The 18,911-nt window shown below is 48.4% G+C and overlaps 1 protein-coding gene across 1 annotated transcript in view; it reads left to right on the top strand.

The window, feature by feature from the left end:
* The window catches only part of antxr1a (ANTXR cell adhesion molecule 1a), a 92,302-nt gene extending 73,841 nt beyond the window's left edge, over positions 1-18,461 (top strand). The window contains exons 17-18 of the mRNA XM_084323485.1: positions 12,411-12,491; positions 16,007-18,461. Of these exons, the coding sequence (XP_084179611.1) occupies positions 12,411-12,491; positions 16,007-16,450 (525 nt within the window). The 3' untranslated portion in view covers positions 16,451-18,461. The remainder of the gene's footprint in view (positions 1-12,410; positions 12,492-16,006) is intronic.
* Positions 18,462-18,911: the final 450 nt, after the last annotated feature.

Raw genomic sequence — 18,911 nt, 5'->3', positions numbered from 1 at the left:
TTTAAGACATATTAGTATAGTAGGTAGTAATATAGGCAAGGACGATTATTTAGTGGAAAAGTGCATGATAGTAAAAGACAGTATGGAGGTTTATTTATCTTTTCTTTTTTTCCCCTTCATTCGATGACGAAAGATGGGTTCTTTTCGGTTCTTAGTGCTGCTCTACTTCAGTGGTTCTCAACCTTAGTTTGGTTTGTGACCCTAAGAACAGACAGGTCTGTGACCCCTAAGAACAGACAGGTCTGTGACCCCTAAGAACAGACAGGTCTGTGACCCCTAATAACAGACAGGTCTGTGACCCCTAATAACAGACAGGTCTGTGACCCCTGAGAACAGACAGGTCTGTGTGAGCCCCTTGCATAGTCAAACACAAACAGAATGGTGAGATTTGATACAAAGTAATAATCCCTATTATGGTCTCTGACTATTTTCTTTTATTTATTTAAGAATGATGTTTTATAGCTCTGAGCAGTTACATATTGTTCTACTAGGCTTTATAAACGGTGTGCGATATACTGCATAAAGGTCAACTACAACAAATCCCTTAGTAGCCGGGGAGATACCGTGCGAGAATTGAGTTCTGTTTCGTTATGGCTTCGCTCAGCACCAGTTGCACTGTACTTCACTTCGTGCACGAGCACTGAATAAAAAATTCCACCATGTACCTTTACATCCCAACATTCGTCTGGCCACACCCCCATCCGCTTACCTTCATAAGCAGGTGTGTGGTCACCTACTCGCCTCCTTCTTCACTTTCACCACAAGGAAGTGCCTTCGGTCAGATCCCCACTTGACGAGGTTGTTAGTAGAAGAAAGTTGGAAAACAAAAGAAGATACGTTGACATCATATCTTTATTTTCTCTCTCACTATTTTCGAGAAAATACGGCGATATTGTCTTCGTTACTGGCGTCCTTTTCGTATTAGGAGCTCACACCGCTGACATGCTCCCCAGCTACAGTCCTCCTTGCTGCGGCTGGATGGGGTTGCCCTCCGGCCACACAGCTGGACTGTGGGAAGCACCGACTGTTGTGAGAAGTGGTTGTTTCCAGGTTGGGTACGTACTGTTTTGCTTGCGAGCTCTGGTTGTTGTTGATGCTGTGGGGGTTAGCTGACAATTTACGAAATGCCGACTCCAGATTGGGGTCCTCTGCTCGGCTTAAACGGCGGTCGGAGGATCTTGGTCTGACGCCCATGATGGTCAATCTAGTGGGCCGCGACCAGGTCCTGGTGTACCCAGGATTCTCGAGCGGATGCTTCTCTGTCCCGTGCAGGCCCCATCTTTCATATACAAATTAAAGTATACCCTAACGAGGAAATGTGGGCATAGGATCTTCTTTATCGGGAGTTCCATGCTCAAAGTCGGCTGCAGCCCGAAATGGGAACTGTGCTGGCCCCGCTATATGTCTGGATCATCGTTGAAAACTGTGTTCTGACATTCTTTTTCTTTTCCCTCTTAGGGGAGGGACTTGGACAGCGGCCTGTCTGAAGTGTGGCTTGTTATGTCGTTGAGTACAGTTCAGGTGATAGCTGCTTAGCTTGCGTGCTAGTTGTGGACTACTGTGTTAGCCAGTCAGCTGTTAGCTGCGACGCTAGCCCGCTGTGTTACCAGGCTAGTAAACGTTAGCTTGTTGCTATCAGTCGGATAGCTGCTTAGCTGGTGTGCTAGTTGTGGACTACTGTGTTAGCCAGTTAGCTGTTAGCTGCGGCGTTAGCTCGCTGTGTTTACCAGGCTAGTAAACGTTAGCTTGTTGCTATCAGTCGAACGGCTGTTAGCTTAATGCTACACTGTTGAACGTTTTCTATGACTATAACATGCCTTAAACACTCTGACTACGACGTCATCTTTGACAGAGGATGTTAGTCGAACCTACACCGGAGCCCTGCCAGCGAGAACTGCGTCAAACATGGAGAAACGTAGCGGCTGGGTGGCGCAACGACGTTACCCTCGTCGTCAACACAGGGATGCTGTGTTCAACTTCGGTGCCCCGTTAGCCAGATTGCAGTTCTCTTGGCCTACGCTCAGGGTAGGAAAGTCCCGACCGGACTTTAAACACTTCTTTCCTTCCCTTCTAAATGTTTTGTAATAACGATGTTTTCCAAAACGTGTGTTGCTGCAATACATTGAGGATACGACGCGTGTTGTGTGTGAATTGTCTTGTCACTGGTATAGCTTCTCTCTCCATAGAAATTGGGTTATTGTTTACATGTGTAAAAATGATCTGGTTAGTTGTGATGAGAACATGTGTGTTCATGTATCGTGAACTCACAACTAAGGGGGTTAATTAACCTATTAAGCTATGCTTAGTGACATGTGATTGAGGAATGAATTCTTTTCTCAGCCTGTAATGACAATGAACAGTGTGTTCACACATTAACAGGGTTACCTGTTCAACTTGGCCGTATCAAGGTAAGGAAGGAGGGGTGGTCCCCCCGGTTTCCCTGGGGCTTCCCCACCCTCCTCTCAGACATGTTGTTTACAATATATTGTGTCACTGTGTTTGTGGGGATACGATGTAACCCTTAATTGCTGGGGTTGTGCTTTCCGCTTGAGAAACTATATTTCCTAAAGAAAAGATTGTTTGGTCACTTATCATGTGTGCTTAGCAAGGCCTGTGGCCAATACATAATCAAGGATTCTGTATTCTCTCATTATGAAAAACGGCGTTCCTCTGTAGCAAGAGTGTACTTTTGCCATTTTTTGTTGTGATGAAGGGTTGTGTGTGTCTTGTGATCTACAACTGGGTTAGGTTTGGCCACAGAAGCACATGTGTAAGTCTGGTACCGGGGCTCTTAAAGGGGGCCCTCTCTATTCTGTGTTTTTTCCTTAGTAAAAATCAGATAGCAGGTTGGCACATGAGCTATGTGAAGCTGTTAGACACTTCATGTAGCAGACTATGACTGTGTCATGCTCTTTTTATTCATTACATCGTATCATGGGTGTGGGGTCATAAATGGGTGAACTGGTAATCCTTTCCTCCCCTTTTCTGATTGGTCAGGGGTTAAAACCTCCTGTCCTTCAAGGTTCCTGTCACGTTGCTGTTCGGCACGTTACAGGGTAAGAGGGGGGGGGGGGGGGGGAGTTTCCTGGTCCCACGCCCTGGAAGATTGGGCGTGTGCACCGCAGAAATTCCCCCGCCATAGAGTACGTCACTGTGCGCGTCTCTGTTGGTAAGACTTCCGTGAGTTGTTCAGGTCCATGTTATGGATCTGTTTCAGGGAGTTGTCAGAGCTCCTCCTCACGAAGCTCCTCCTCGGGCCTTCTGTGAGTTCGGACTCTCCTTCCCTGTGAGGGAGCCTCCTCAGAGTTCAGAGCCTCCTCCTCAGATTGTCAAGGTGAGTAGAACTTCAAAAAGGAGTTCTGCTCTATTGTGTGTGTATTCGATTCAATTCGATTATTGAGTGTGTATTGGTTCAGTGCCTCCTCCTCGGAGAGCCCTAACCCAAATATTACATAGCTCAATGTTGCAATATATTCTTTTCAATCTATACAGCTCGCGTGGGAAGTCTCTCTGGGGATTTCCGTCTCCTCCCTATGGCGAGGGTGGTGGGATGTAAAAATGTAAACAATTTTTACCCTCAGCTGCGTCACGTGGGATTCATGTCAGTCTGTGTTTCTTTCTTTTTTGAATAAAAAGAGGAAGGTACATGAAGCACGACGGCTCCGTGTCGTTCTCCCAGGCGACTTGGAGGAACAATGTTTGGTGTCTTGCTAGACTATACATTGATGTGTTTGGGTCTCGACGCATACATAGTGCTGGCTCGGTGTGTTTCTGTTAAAGAATCTCACAGGGGCTAAGTGCGCCTTGGTTGCTTGTTAAAACAGCGTTTTTATAGGGCAACTGGGATGGAGTTTTGTCTCTTCCGAGCGCCAGTTTACTAGGTTGTCTCGATAAATTCTCGTTCATATCTGGGGGATGTTAACGGAATAGATCAGAACATAGGTAGAGGGGTCTCACGCCCTTGGGTTGGGCCACTGAGCACGGTCCAAATGGGGACCGTCTGGGTGGCGCCCTCTTTTCATGTTTTAGATCGACACGCATACCTACCCCCTCTTCTGGAGTGGGCATGTCGGCGTGGTTAGGACACGGGACTGGTCTGGTCGCGCTGGTCCAGGTCAGTTAACCCGTTGTCTGCCGGGGATGCAGATCTGCTGTTCTGGTACCCTGAGGGACTTGTGCTTTTTTCGGGGGGACAAATGCCGGGTCGGTCCGGGTGTCACAGGGTTAGGCGTTATGGAGACCCTTTGTTGGGTACATGTTGTACTCTGCACTATCGTAATGGCTTACGGCCATACCAACCTGTACACGCCCGATCTCGTCCGATCTCGGAAGCTAAGCAGGTTCGGTCCTGGTTAGTACTTGGTTGGGAGACCGCCTGGGAATACCAAGTGCGGTGTGCTTAGGGCTGGTTCTCCATTCTTTTCGCTCCTCTCTCACGCGTGGCGAAGAGGGGGCTGTTGGGGTGGTCTTGGACCTCCTCTGGTAACCCTGTGCTTCCCGTGCCGCCGGGCCCAGTCCGAAGTAAAGTTTTGTTGATACCGTAGGCCTGGGATAACCCTTTTTTGAAAACTGAAACACTTGTACTGCGGTATAGCCGGTGTATACCCGCAGGTGTGTTTTGGAGTTTTTTCTTGAGGGGTTATAGGAACAACCACCGTTTGTACCGAGAGGGTAGTTGATTCCCTGGTGTGTTGGAGCAGAGTCAACTCCCGGGTTACCCGGTTGAGTGTGCCCCTGCACGTTCATGACGTCTGCCAATCATGTCAGCCTTCTCTGCCTCAACCCCTCTGGGTGGGTTTTTTTTAATGGAGGCTTTGTCATGGTGATCAACAACGCCAGCATACGCCCCTTCCGCCGGGGGGGCTGTTTTCAGCTGACTCCTTTGGCGCCTGTCTCGTCCGCAGTGCTCCAGGCTCAGGTTACAGCCTGCTGCCTGGTTTCCCCGGTGCGCTGCCTGCTTCCGTTGGTTAACCTTTTTGGGTGCTTACGGCCATGCTGACTGCCTGTGTTTCAGAGTCAGTGTGCCAGGCGGTGTGCTATTGGGGGGAAAGGGCCCGATCTCATTGACCTCTCCGGGCCCCCTTTTTCCAGGGGATCCAGTCCCTTCGGTGGGTCTGGGTCTTCCTTCGCGCTCCGCTGCTACAGCCTTGCCACAGGGTTGGGTTGCTCTTGACCCCGTGATTTTGGGGGCAGTAACAAGGTTTGTTCCTTCCGTTCGTTCCCGGGTGGCATGCGGGTTGTGCGTGTGTGTAGTCTTGGGGTCAAGCCACGGTCTGCTCACCCTGTGCGTTGAGTTGCTTGAGTTCCTCTTCGCACGGTCGGATCCGTCTCCCTCCCGTAAGCCTCCAATAGGGGGGGTATCCTCCATTAGGGAGGGTCAGGGGGCTCGGTCCTCCCCGGTCTGATGGTTGTGCGGGGCCTCAGCGGGGTACATTTGTCGGGCTATGGCTCCCGCTCAGCTCCTGTTGTGCAACTGGTGCTGAGCGAAGCCATAACGAAACAGAACGTAAGGTTATGTATATAACCAAGTTCTGTGAGTTATGGTGCGCTCAGCACCAGGACGCCGCTGCGGCCCTTGATCTCGCCTTATGGTGAAAGTTTGGGAAGGAGGCGAGTAGGTGACCACACACCTGCTTATGAAGGTAAGCGGATGGGGGTGTGGCCAGACGAATGTTGGGATGTAAAGATACATGGTGGAATTTTTTATTCAGTGCTCGTGCACGAAGTGAAGTACAGTGCAACTGTTGCTGAGCGCACCATAACTCACAGAACTTGGTTATATACATAACCTTACGATTTCATTGGATGTCACGACGCGGGGAGCTGTGTTTAGGTAATAGTATTAGTGCTGCCTCCGGGGCCAGTAGGTGCTTTAAAGGCATTGTTCTAAATCCTCCCCCCAGTCGGCAGGGGATCACTAATAGGAACCAGATATGAGCTGGACTGACCTCCAGGGTTGCTGAGCCAGCGATTCTGGGAAGGAACAACAGATTCCTTTAGTTTCTGCCCCCCCCCTTCCCCACGCCGAACGTGTAATGAGCAAGACGGCTTTGAAGTGGCTAATAACTTAATAAAGTGAGTCGGTCAGTTGTAATTGGATTCGAGTGACTGCAGGTTTGTTCTTTGTTATCTTTAGATTTGATGTTTTTGAGAGGACGGATTCTGTACGAAAACGTGTTTACTTTATGTTTCAAATTTCTATAGCTAGTTTTCTTTTAGTCAATGGAGTTAATTTAGAGTGAACATTGTATATCACTATTGCACTTTACTGTTACATTTGCACTCTGGTTGGATGCCAAACCTCTTTTCATTGTACTGTACTTGTGCTGTATAATGACAATACATTTCAATCTAATATTTAAAAGAAATTAACATAGAACTTTTCCTTTAACCCTTTCAGTTAACCTTCTATAGTGTAGTGAAAGTGTTAACCCTTTGTAGCGTGGTAGTGAAAGGGTTAACCCTTTGTAGCGTGGTAGTGAAAGTGTTAACCCTTTGTAGTGTGGTAGTAAAAGTGTTAACCTTTTATAGCGTGGTAGTGAAAGTGTTAACCCTTTGTAGTGTGGTAGTGAAAGTGTTAACCCTTTGTAGTGTGGTAGTGAAATGGTAAACCTTCTGTAGTGTGGTAGTGAAAGCGTTAACCTTCTGTAGTGTGGTAGTGAAAGTGTTAACCCTTTGTAGTGTGGTAGTGAAAGTGTTAACCCTTTGTATTGTGGTAGTGAAAGGGTTAACCCTTTGTAGTGTGGTAGGGAAAGTGTTAACCCTTTGTAGTGTGGTAGTGAAAGCGTTAATCCTTTGCAGTATGGTATTGGAAGCGTTAACGTTAGGTTATGACTATAACCAAGTTCTGTTAACACTAGTGAACGCTCAGCGTCTCATGCATATATCTCGCTTCAGCATATATACACAGAATACATTTCAAAATGTACCTTTAAATGCCAGCATTCATCTGGCCACACCCCCATCCGCTTACCTATATAAGCAGGGGTGGTGCCACACACTCATCTCCTTCCCAACAAATTTCACCACAATGAAAAATCAAGGGCCGCAGTGGCGTCTAGACGCTGAGCGTTCACTAGTGTTAACAGAACTTGGTTATAGTCATAACCTAACGTTCTGTATCACACTAGCTCACGCTCAGCGTCTCATGCATAATAGGAGCTGAGCGGGAGCTAGAAGCTCGACAAATGTACCCTGCTGAGGCCCCCCACAACCATCAGATCAGGGAGGACCGAGCCCCCCCGACCCCCCCTAATGGAGGGCACCCCCCCTATTGAGGGCTTCACGGGAGGGCGACGGACCCGACCGTGCGAAGAGGCACTCAAGCAACTCAACGCACAGGCTGAGCAGACCGTGGCTTGACCCCACGACTACACACACGCACAACCCGCATGCCACCCAGGAACGAACGGAGGTAAAAACCTCGTTACTGCCCCCAGAATCACGGGGTCAAGGGTAAACCCAACCCTGTGGCAAGGCCGTAGCAGCGGAGCGCGAAGGAAGACCCAGACCCACCAATGGGACTGGACCCCCTGGAACGGGGGCCCGGAGAAGTCCATGATGCCAGCATCAAGACCCCACCAGGTGGGCACTTAGTGACCCCGCCCCCCACATCGCCAGCGTATTCGGACAAAGGCCCCTCAGCCGAGCGGGCCCTGTCCCCCCAACAGTACACCGCCTGGCACACTGACCCTGCAGAACAGGCAGTCAGCATGGCCGTAAGCACACAAAAAAGGTTAACCAACGGAAGCAGGCAGCGCACCGGGGAAAAACCAGGCAACAGGCTATTAACCCTAGCCTGGAGACTGCGGACGAGACAGGCGCCAGAGGGGACAGCTGAACACAGCCGCCCCGGCGGAAGGGGCGTAAGCTGGCGGTGTTGCATGACCAAGCCTCCATTTAAAAAAAACCTACCCAGAGGGGTTGAGGCAGAGAAGGCTGACACGATTGGCAGACGTCATGAACGTGCAGGGGCACCCTCAAACGGTGAACCCGGGAGTTGACACTGCTCCAACACACCAGGGAATCAACCACCTTGGTGTTACTCAATGCGGTGGTTGTTCCTATAACCCCTCAAGAAAAAACTCCAAAACACACCTGCGGGTATACACCGGCTATACCGCAGTACAAGTGTTTTAGTTTTCCAAAAAAGGGTTAACCCAGGCCTACGGGTCGACGAAACATTACTTCGGACCGGGCCCGGCGATACGGGAAGCACAGGATCACCAGAGGAGGTCAAAGACCACCCCAACAGGCCCCTCTTCGCCATGCGTGAGAGAGGAGCGAAAAAGAATGGAGAACCAGCCCCAAGCACACCGTACTTGGTATTCCCAGGCGGTCTCCCAACCAAGTACTAACCAGGACCAACCTGTGTAGCGGCCGAGATCTGACGAGATCGAGCGTGTACAGGTTGGCATGGCCGTAAGCCATTACGACAGTGCTGAGTAAAAAACGTACCCAACCAGGGTCTCCATAGTGCTTAACCCTGTGACACCCGGACCAACCTGGCATTTTTCCCCCTGAAAAAAGCCCAAGTCCCTCAGGGTACCAGAACAGCAGATCTGCATCCCCGGCGGACAACGGGTTCAACTGATCCGGACCAGCGTGACCAGAACCAGTCCCGTGCCCTAACCACGCCGACATGCCTACTCCAGGAGAAAGGGCAGATATGCGTGTTGATCTTAAACATGAAAAGAAGGCGCCACCCAGACGTTCGGGCGAACCGCGCCCGGTGGCCCACCCCCAGGGCGTGAGACCCCTCTACATATGTTCAGATCCATTCCGTCATCATCCCCCAGACATGAACGAGAATCCGTCGATAACAAAAACCAGGTCGTTGGATTTGGTCGTCGGAAGAGGAAAAACCTCCATCCCAGTTGCTTTATAAAAACGCCGTTTTAACCTCAAGCAACCAAGGCGTGCCAGTCAGTCGCCTGTTTACAGAACACCCCGAGCTAGCACTATACGTGCGTCGGGACACACCCACATCAATGAACAGGCTATTTAGACCTGTCATTGAATCCCCAAGGCGCCATGGGGAACGACAAGAGGGGTGTGACACTTCCTAACTCCAACTCTTTTTAGTAGAAAAGAAGGAAGCACCAACAGTATGTATCCCAGTCTACACAGCCGGGGGTAAAAAATGTTCACATTTTTACATCCCACCACCCTCCCATAGGAAGGAGACAGGAATCCCCAGAGAGACTTCCCACGCGAGCTGTACAGATTGAAAAGAATATATTGCACCTTGAGCCATGTAAAAAATTGGATTTAGGGCTCTCCGGGGAGGAGGCACTGAACCCATACACACTCAATAATCGAATTGAATCGAATACATACACAATAGAGTAGGACTCCTTCTAGAGGGTCCACTCACCTTGACAATCTGAGGAGGAGGCTCTGTACTCTGAAGGAGGCTCCCTCACATGGAAGGAGGAGTCCCAACTCACAGAAGGCCCGAATAGGAGCTTGGTGAGGAGGAGCCCTGACCACCCCCCGAAACAGATCCATCACATGGACCTGAACAGCACACGGAAGTCCAACCAACAGAGATGCGCACGGTGACGTACTCTATGGCGGGGGAATTTCTGCGGTGCACACGCCCAATATTCCAGGCTGTGTGACCAGGAAACTCCCCCCCCCCCCCTCACCCTGTAACGTGCCGAACCGCAACGTGACAGGAACCTTGAAGGACAGGTGGGTTTACCCCTGACCAACAGAAAAAAGGGGAAGGAAAGGTTACCAGTTCACCCCTTTACGACCCCACACCCATGATACGATGTAATGAAAAAAGAGAATATGACACAGTCATAGACAGCTCTATGAAGCGTCTGACAGCTTCACACAGCGCATGAGCTAACCTGCTATCTGATTTTTACTAAGGAAAAAAACACAGAATAGAGAGGGCTCTTCAAGAGCCCCGGTACCAAACTTACACATGTGCTTCTGTGGCCAGTCCAACCCAGTTGTAGGTCACATGACACACACAACCCATCATCACCTACAAAAAATGGCAAAAACACTCTACAGAGGAACGCCGTTTTTCATAATGAGAGAATACATAATTCTCGATTAGTATCGGCCACAGGCCTTGCTAAGCACACACGAAAGCGACCAAACAATCTTTTCTTTTAGGAAAATAAAGTTTCTCCAGCAGTTTTAGCACAACCTCAGCAATCAAGCTAAGGGTTACATCGCATCCCTACCACACAGAGACACAATGTAGTGCAACAACATGTCTGATAGGAGGATGAAGAAGTCTCCAGGGAACCGGGGGGAAACACAATCCTCCTACTTTACCCTTAAATTTGTCCAGTTAAAACAGGAAAACCTGTTAATATGTGAACACACTGTTCATTGTCATTACAGGCTGAGAAAAGAACATTATTTACTCATTTGTCACTAAGCATAGCTTTATAGGTTAGTTAACCCCCTTAGTTGTGAGTACACGGTACATATAAACACACATGATGTTTCTCAACACAACAAACCAGATCATTTTCACATCTGAAACAACAACCCGATTTGCACGGAGAAGCTAAATACCTAGTGACAAGACAATTCACACACAACTCGCGTCGTATCCTAAATGTAGTGCAGTAACACTCGTTTTGGAAAACATCGTTATTTACAAAACATTTAGAAGGGAAAGCCAGAAGAAGTGTACAAGGTCTGGTCAGACCTGGCCTACCCGGAGCGTAGATCAACGAAGTGCAGTCTCAAGACACCGTAGAAAACACAGCCGTCCTGTGTTGTTCGATCTGGGCAGCGTCGCCGCTCCAACCCGTCGCTACGGTCCCCTTTGTTGACGCAGGCTTTGCCGTCCTGGCCCAGGGCAGGTTCGACGAACATCCTCTGTCAAAGATGACGTCGTAGTCAAGAGTGTTTAAAACATGTTATAATCAAAGCACGTTCAACAGAGTAGCATTAAGCTAACGGCCGATCCAACCGTCGGTCGCTACTGCCCCTGCCCGCGAGACGCCGAGCGAAACGGCGCACGCGACCAGAGGGGAGCTCGCGGCGGCGCGCGAGGAGCCGGAACCACCCCGCGCTGGGCCTTGGCCGATAGCAGCAAGCTAACGTTTCCTAGTGATCACAGCAGGCTAGCGCCGCAGCTAACAGCTGACTGGCTAACAGTAGGCCCAACCTAGGTAGGCCACGCAGTGATCACAGCAGGCTAACGCCGCAGCTAACAGCTGACTGGCTAACCGTAAGCTAAGCAGCTATCACCTGAACTTGTACACAATGATATAACACTCACCCAGACAGGCCGCCGTTCTGAAACCCTCCTCACTTTTTAAGAGAAAAGAGAAACAAGATGTTAACACAGTTTTACAACGGTGATTTTACCAACACCCGACGGAGCCAGCACAATACCCAACTGGCCTGTGTAGCTGACTTTGAACACAGATCTTCCGCTAAAGAACATCTATGCCCATATCTCCTCGTGAGGGAATACTCTCATTTGGCTATGAAAGATGGGGCCTTAACACGGTGACAGAGAGATATCCACTCGTCCAGAAAACACAGGGATCACCAGTGTTAATGGTCGTGGCCCACTAGTCAAACTATAATGGGCTTCAGATCAAGGTCTTCCGCTGCTGCCCAAGAGGCTGAACCAAAAGACCTTAAACTGGGGCCGGTGTTCGTAAACATTGTCAGTTAGCCCCCATAGCACTAACAGACAAGTGGAGCCGCAAGCAAACAGTACTCACCCAACCTGAAACCCACCGCTTCTCACAACAGCGGCGCGTCCTACAGTTCAGCTGTGTCCTGAAAGGTTTCACCCCAACCAACACAGCAAGGAACTGCAGTTGAGAGGCATGCAGCGGCGTGCTCCCAATACGAAAACCGGTGGAGGATTTTTAGAATGATCACCATCTTCCAGACACTCCAGTGACGAAGACAATATCGCCGTATTTTCTCGAAAATAGTGAGAGAGAAAATAAAGATATGATGTCAACGTATCTCCTTGTTCTTCCTTTCCTCGTAAACATTGCTTTTCCAGCTAATATTTTTCTCCACGTCAAGTGGGCATATAGCAACACGTTGCTTGTGATGAAATTTGAGAAGGAGATGAGTGTGTGGCACCACCCCTGCTTATATAGGTAAGCGGATGGGGGTGTGGCCAGATGAATGCTGGCATTTAAAGGTACATTTTGAAATTTATTCAGTGTATATATGCTGAAGCGAGATATATGCATGAGACGCTGAGCGTGAGCTAGTGTGATATAGAACCCTTTGCAGTGTGGTATTGTGGTAGTGAAAGCGTTAACCCTTTGTAGTGTGGTAGTGAAAGCGTTAACCCTTTGTAGTGTGGTAGTGAAAGGGTTCAAAGAAGTACGTCCACTGTGAATAATCCATGAGTACTGATCTGACTGACTCGCTTGCCCCCTCCCCTTTTTCTGTAGGGAAAACTGGATGCATTGTGGGTACTCCTGAGGAGGGGCTACGACCGCGTATCAGTGATGAGACCGCATCCGGGGGACAAGGTAAGAGCTCCTCACACAGCAGGCGCGCACAGCGAGTGTGGCCCGCGCTTTATTAAACAGCCATCTTTTAATCAGCTGTATGTTTTATTCGCTGATGCACGCTCCAGGGTTTACATCACATTTGGCAAGACGACAAATATTCTAGCAGCAGAAATCGCAGTGAAAAATGGAGCATCTGTGGGCAATAAAGTGAGAGGGGAGGCTGACGAGAGGCCTTGTGGTGAGTTGGCACCTGGTCTGCGGAGACCTGGGCCACAATACATCCCTATTGAAAGAGAGCTGGTGAAGTCGTTAAGGAGAAGGAAGACTGTGTAACTCCCCCAACAGCCCAAAGGCCTGGACTCGCTGTTGACTGCTCAAATGGATGGGTCAGAGGTGGTGAAAGCTGTATGTTTGGGTTAGGGGGGTTTATATATTCTACTCCCCGATCCACGGGCAGTTTAGTAAAGAATATTTTCTGCTGTTCAAGGAAGTTGTCCTCTGAACGCAATGGAGAGCGTGCGTTGTCAGCAAAGCTTACATACCCGTATTGTGTTTCCCCTCCCGAAGTGAGCGAGTTCACTCCACAATTTCTAGACCAATATGTTATGCTACGTACACAGTGACTTTTCCAGTGCAACGTGTGAGGGAGAATGTGTTCAGTCAGCGTCAGGATGAAGAGACAAACTAGAGCATCGATTCATCATCAGACCCACTGCTGTTGACCACAGTGAGCCTCTCTGTGTGGCCTGAGGACTCTTCGCTCTCCGTCAAGCCGGCTGACAGTGGAGACACGGCAGTTGACGACTGTATCCCCCCCCCCCAAAACATCCACAACTGAATTATCCACGACTGAACGTTAAGAAATAATAACTGGCATATGGTCTTTTCTTCTATAAAGCTGTTTATGTAAACAAGTTGATTCCGCGAGGTACTTTTCAACCTGTTCGTAGATTTTTTTCCCATGATTTTCGAGATGGAGGTAAGAATAGAAACAGGGCGGTAGTTGCCTGGGTCTAATTTGCTGCCTTTTTTGTGCAGGGGGGTCATTCTCGCAATTTTGAAGTCCTTGGGGACGTGTCCCTGTTTTATGGAGAGGTTTATTATGTGGGTGATGACTGGAGTGATGGCGGCTGCTGAGTCTCTGAGGAATTTGGAGGGGATGTTGTCATGGCCAGTGGCCTTGTTAGGTTGGAGGGCGCTCAGTTTTTTGAGTACTGTTGTTACCATTTCAAGTTTGAAGTCGTCTTTGCGGACCCCTAGGTTTTTGTAGAAAGCTATGATGTGTTCTACCCCAAACTGCCCTGAGTGGGAGGGTAGTTTATTAACCAGTGTTGTGGCTATGTTTGTAAAGAAAATGTTTAAGTAATTGGCCACATCCAGCTCGTCTTAACAGTGTTATCGACTCTGAACAAAAACATGTTCTTTCACTTTGGTATGTATAAACAAGCAGCATCTTTAAGTGCCACTAGCAAACCAGTCAGTGTAGGAGTGAGTCCTTCCGTCCTATAAAGCTCTTCATTAGTTCCCAGGAAGCGCTGATGTAGTGTCCCTGATGGTTTGCAGTAAACAACACAGTTCTGGTTGCAATTAGGATCTGGAGTAAAAGCAGGGCCTTTATTACTGCCTCTGAATCAATGCAGCGGTGCCCCCACACCCTCCGCCTTGCCGCGGGTAGGTCGTGGTGACAGAGCCGAGCCTGTTTCCTGTGCACATATTATTCCAGAGCCCTCTTAAGTGTCTGGTTGTGTTTTTAAATGTCAACACACGGTGGGGAAAATCCAAGCGCAACGCGACACAGAATGACAACAGGGGATACAACAAGTGTTCGGGCGTCGACAGAAACGCGCCCAGAGACTCCAAGTCTTCATGATGAACACCAGGAAGGCAAGAGACATCAAGCAAAGCCGTGACGTCCAGTTGTGCCTCCGGCGTGGGGGGAATTACAAGTGGATATGAGTTACTGGTCGTACCTCTGCGGCGCGTCGTGCATCATATAGCTCGGCGTGGGTCTCCCAGGACCGCTTTGCCTCTGGGAAGCATTTAAGAGAGGGATGTGCGTAGGAACTCGGAGGAGTACGAGGGGTAAAGCTCGCCGGGAGGCCGAAGAAGCTTGATAAAGCTCGGAGACCTAGATTTTAGATTTAGAATGTTGATGTTTACCATGTGCACTTTTGTGACCTGGTTTTTCCTTTTTTTCGTATTTCTTCTTCCGCTTCTTCCTAAACTGTACCAACTAATAACTAAGGCATATGGTCTTTTCTTCTAGTATAAAGCTGTGTATGTAAACAATTTGGTCTTGGTGTGGAGGGTTAACCCAATCTTGCTTAGAATATGTAAATAAAGTACATATCAACCACAGGAAAAAGGTACATAATGTATGTTATGTTATAGCCATAAGTGAATTTCCCCAAGGGGATCAATAAAGCAATGTATATTGATCAACTCCTGATTGCACTTTTTTGGGGGACTTTCGTCAATAAGAAACGTAATTATGTACCCTTTTTCCTGTGGTCAACATAGAATAACAACCATAAGAATAGAAAGCAGTACTTTATTTAGAATTTTCTGATGAGACCGTGTTGGGAGGGTACAGATAGAGAAGGCTTTGTTGTTCTATGTTCCGTTAAGTAAACAAAAAAGTATCTTGATCCAGTAAGTATCCAAAAAGTATCCAAAAAAGTATTCACTATACAATTTGATCTTTCAACCACTATGGGATACATTTAGAAAACAGAGACGGCTGTGGCTCCGTCCCCCCATGTCAGTCCACTTCCAACTTCATCCCTATAATACAGGGCTGATTTACAGGGGCTGTTTCTGGGATGTGATACACCGCCCCCCCCCCCCCCCCCAACCCCAATCATGAGCTCAGAGTAGTAGAAGATTTAGTTCTTCAGATAAACAGAACATACACACCATATTACCCAGAGCTGTAATTTAAAATCACAGCACGTATGGAGGCTAGCCAAGGTGTAAATGACCCTGCAACACTACACTATATAGGACAGAATGAGACGGCGCTCAGGCTTCCACGACCACTAGAGGAACATCTGGTGTTGACGCCGGTCCATAAGATTCATCACAGAGAGCGCCAAGGGACACCTTTATATATATCACAGACCAATTCTCCTGACAAAGCAATAATGTCTGTCATGTAGTATTTGTCAAAGCATTAAGAAAGCAATGAAGTACAGAACATTGCCTCATCTATCCACATTGTACATGTCTGAACTGACGTCTGCTGAATGAATAAGTAGTGTAGTTATGTTGTTATGTATGTTGTGTAAATAATGCCATATGAATGGGCAAATTAGATGGTGCGGAGCGCTTCGAAATACACACAAATGATTGTTTCATATTTTGAACAGCCAATTCGGGAATGACCTCACAGGATTGGATAAACGAGTGTTGTTTATTGTTTATTATCTATGATGACTCGATGATCATCACAACTGAGAAGATAATTGTTTTTGCATGTTCCTCATCTTCATCCATATTCTCCTCTAACCTCTGGCTCCGTCTTGATCTTCCAGGGCAGATGTATGAACTTCACGCGGGGCAAGCCTCCCCCCCGCTACCCGCCCTACAGCTCCCAGCCATCTCCCATCTATACCGCTCCCCCGGACTGCAGCCCCCCCCCCCCCCAGGGCAAACTCCCACCGCCCCCCATCAGCGCTCCATCCTCTCCCTCTCCGTCCTTCTCCTCGGACCTCCCGCCACTGCCCCTGACGCCCCCTCCTCCCTCCGCCACCCTGTCGCCTCCCAACACCCCCCCGCCCAACCCCCCCCCGCCCTACACCCCCCCTCCCACCCGGGCCCTCCCCCCGACCAACCTCTATATCCCCACTCCTCCGGCGTGTCTACCTACCCCTCCGTCCTCCGCCTCCCCTACCGGCTCCTTGCCCCCCCCGCCGCAGGGACCTCCCCCGGGACGAGCCCCGCCCCCTGCCCGCCCACCGCCACGCCCCTCTCTGTAGTGGTAGCGGCGAGTGGGCGAGAGAGAGAGAGAGAGAGAGAGAGTCGTGCAGAGACTGAAAAAGAGATCGCAAAGTTCCAGCGGCCGCTTACCGCGTTGTCCGTTCTTGAGGAGCTGTTGTGCTTTTCAGAGTGGAGTCGTGACACGAGGACATGGCTTCAGCTGTTTGTCTGCAGTGACTTTTGTACACATCTAGCCCAACGGTGCAAGTGATAAGATGTGCTTGAAGGTTCTACAGATGTTCCTTGATGGACTGCAAGAGGCCTGAGTGGACCTTCCACAGCCTCAGAGGAAGGGAGGAAATCCTGAGCGAGCAAAGGACTGGCTCTGTTGCCTCTGCTAATATAGGAAACCATGCATATAGAGTTTTGTGGATTGTGTCCATTTGAGAAAACACTGTCCCAAAATGTCCCAAAATGATACTTGCTGCCAAAATATATGCCTGTGTATTAATGTATATTATCTTTCCAGTTCAGATAGTGACAGTTCAGAAAGGAGATGCACAGTTCATAAGTGCTTCATACAGTGGACGTAGGATTATTAAGTAGCATCTAAGATATTCCTGTAGAGCAGGCTGAGCAGTTGCATCCATCGGCTTTGGAGTCAGTATTTTGGGTGTTATTTTATACATTGTTCCATACAATATGAATATGTTTTATAATAATTCTTCGTAAATATTATCCCATAAATTGAGTTAATTTTGAGGAGAGAGAAGGAATCATTGGATACATGTATATATTGGTTACAGCAGGTGTACCACAGGGCTCTGCAGAAGAACTGACCTGTATGACCCTTGGGTTCTTAGTGCTGCTCTACTTCAGTGGTTCTCAACCTTAGTTTGATTTGTGACCCCTAGGAACAGACAGGTCTGTGACCCCCTTGCATAGTCAAAACACAGACAGAATGGTGAGGTTTGATACAAAGTAACAGTCCCCTTATTGGCATGCTTCACGGTTGGAGGAGGGCTTTAGACTTCAAATATGGATTATTTCACAAGAAAAAAAAGCATCTATGCTAAATATTATGAACATAATAATAATGTATTATATCTTTTTGTAAGTCCCCCCCAAATCAGCTTGCGAGCCCCTTGGGGGTCCCGACGCCCAGGTTGAGAACCACTGCTCTACTTGGTGTCTTCATTACCTTGTTACCTTTTACGTTTCTTTATTTTGTGCACATCGGTGTAACAGTGAGTTCTATTATTCTACTCTACTGCATACAAACTTGACCGTCAATGAGGCTATATTACAAAGTAGCCTACAAACTTGTTGATACGATTGTATGCGGTCGCTCTGCCAAGAGAGGTATGAGCGGAAGGATTCCCAAATCAAGGGGGAAAAGCTTAGATGATGCCGTGCTCCTCCTGCCATGGCCCTTAACAGCAGCTGAGTGTTATGTAAATAATTGCGTGCATGTGGCGTGACGTGCGTATGCAGCACGTGTGGTGTGACATGAGTCTGGTGTGACGTGTGTGGGTCTGGCATATGGCATGACGTGTGTGTATGTCTGGTGTGACGTGTGCGTCTGGCGTGATGTGTGTGTGTCTGGTGTGATGTGTGTGCATTTGGTGTGATGTGTGCGTCTGGCGTGACGTGTGTGCATCTGGTGTGACGTCGTGTGTGCATGTGCCAATGTCTCTCCACTCGGTGGGTGCAGCAGACAGATCTGCATAGTTCACTCAATGCCTAATATAGTCCAGATACCTATCCAGAGCAGCAAGGCTGGAAGCCGCAGTATGGAAAGTTGGCTTTCGGTTCCAGTTTCATTAAGTACAGGAGGGATGTCTGGATTTGTGCGCAAGATGCTTTCAATTCTTCGGTACTCCGAGTATGCGAGGGAAATGAAATTAAAGCACACTTTATTGCAAACTTTGCCATGACGTGTACTTGGTTTAGTGAAGATAATCTGGGTTTGAAATAATGGAGCTATTCTTTGATGCAGTCAATGCAGATGTTTTATTCTCAGGAGAGGAGAGGACAAGACAGACTGCTTGCTCATATCTTCAGTAAGTAATGTTATGGGGACAACTTCAAAATGCAGTATGCAACATTCTACCGTTGCAGTGTGTAGTCATTGTATTGAAATCTGTTTCATTTAAGGTGAAAGTAAACATTTGAAAAATGTATTGGAATGACCTTCTTTTCTTCTCACACGGATATTGCTGAAGTGTAGCATTTCTTTCTTAAGATTCAAGTGAAAACAGCCCTTGGCCCAAACACATCTTTAGAGGCGTATAAAGACATTATTGGGCTTACCTCATATTTCATAAAGCCACTCCTTATCCTGAAATCCCAACAACCGTCCAGGGATCCTGGTTCCCCGAAACCCACCCTGCAGGATTCCTCTTGCATGCCCTTATTATTTTTGCCCTACATTTTCCATTGGCTTACTTATTATTGGCAAGATGGCATTATGCCCCTCTCATATTGAATGTGTCAGTCGTATGTTTAACGGCATGTTAG

This window comes from Notolepis coatsorum (assembly GCF_963971535.1).
Source record: "Notolepis coatsorum genome assembly, chromosome: 10".
Classification (NCBI taxonomy): Eukaryota; Metazoa; Chordata; class Actinopteri; order Aulopiformes; family Paralepididae; genus Notolepis; species Notolepis coatsorum.
This window is presented reverse-complemented; position numbering and strand designations above follow the sequence as displayed.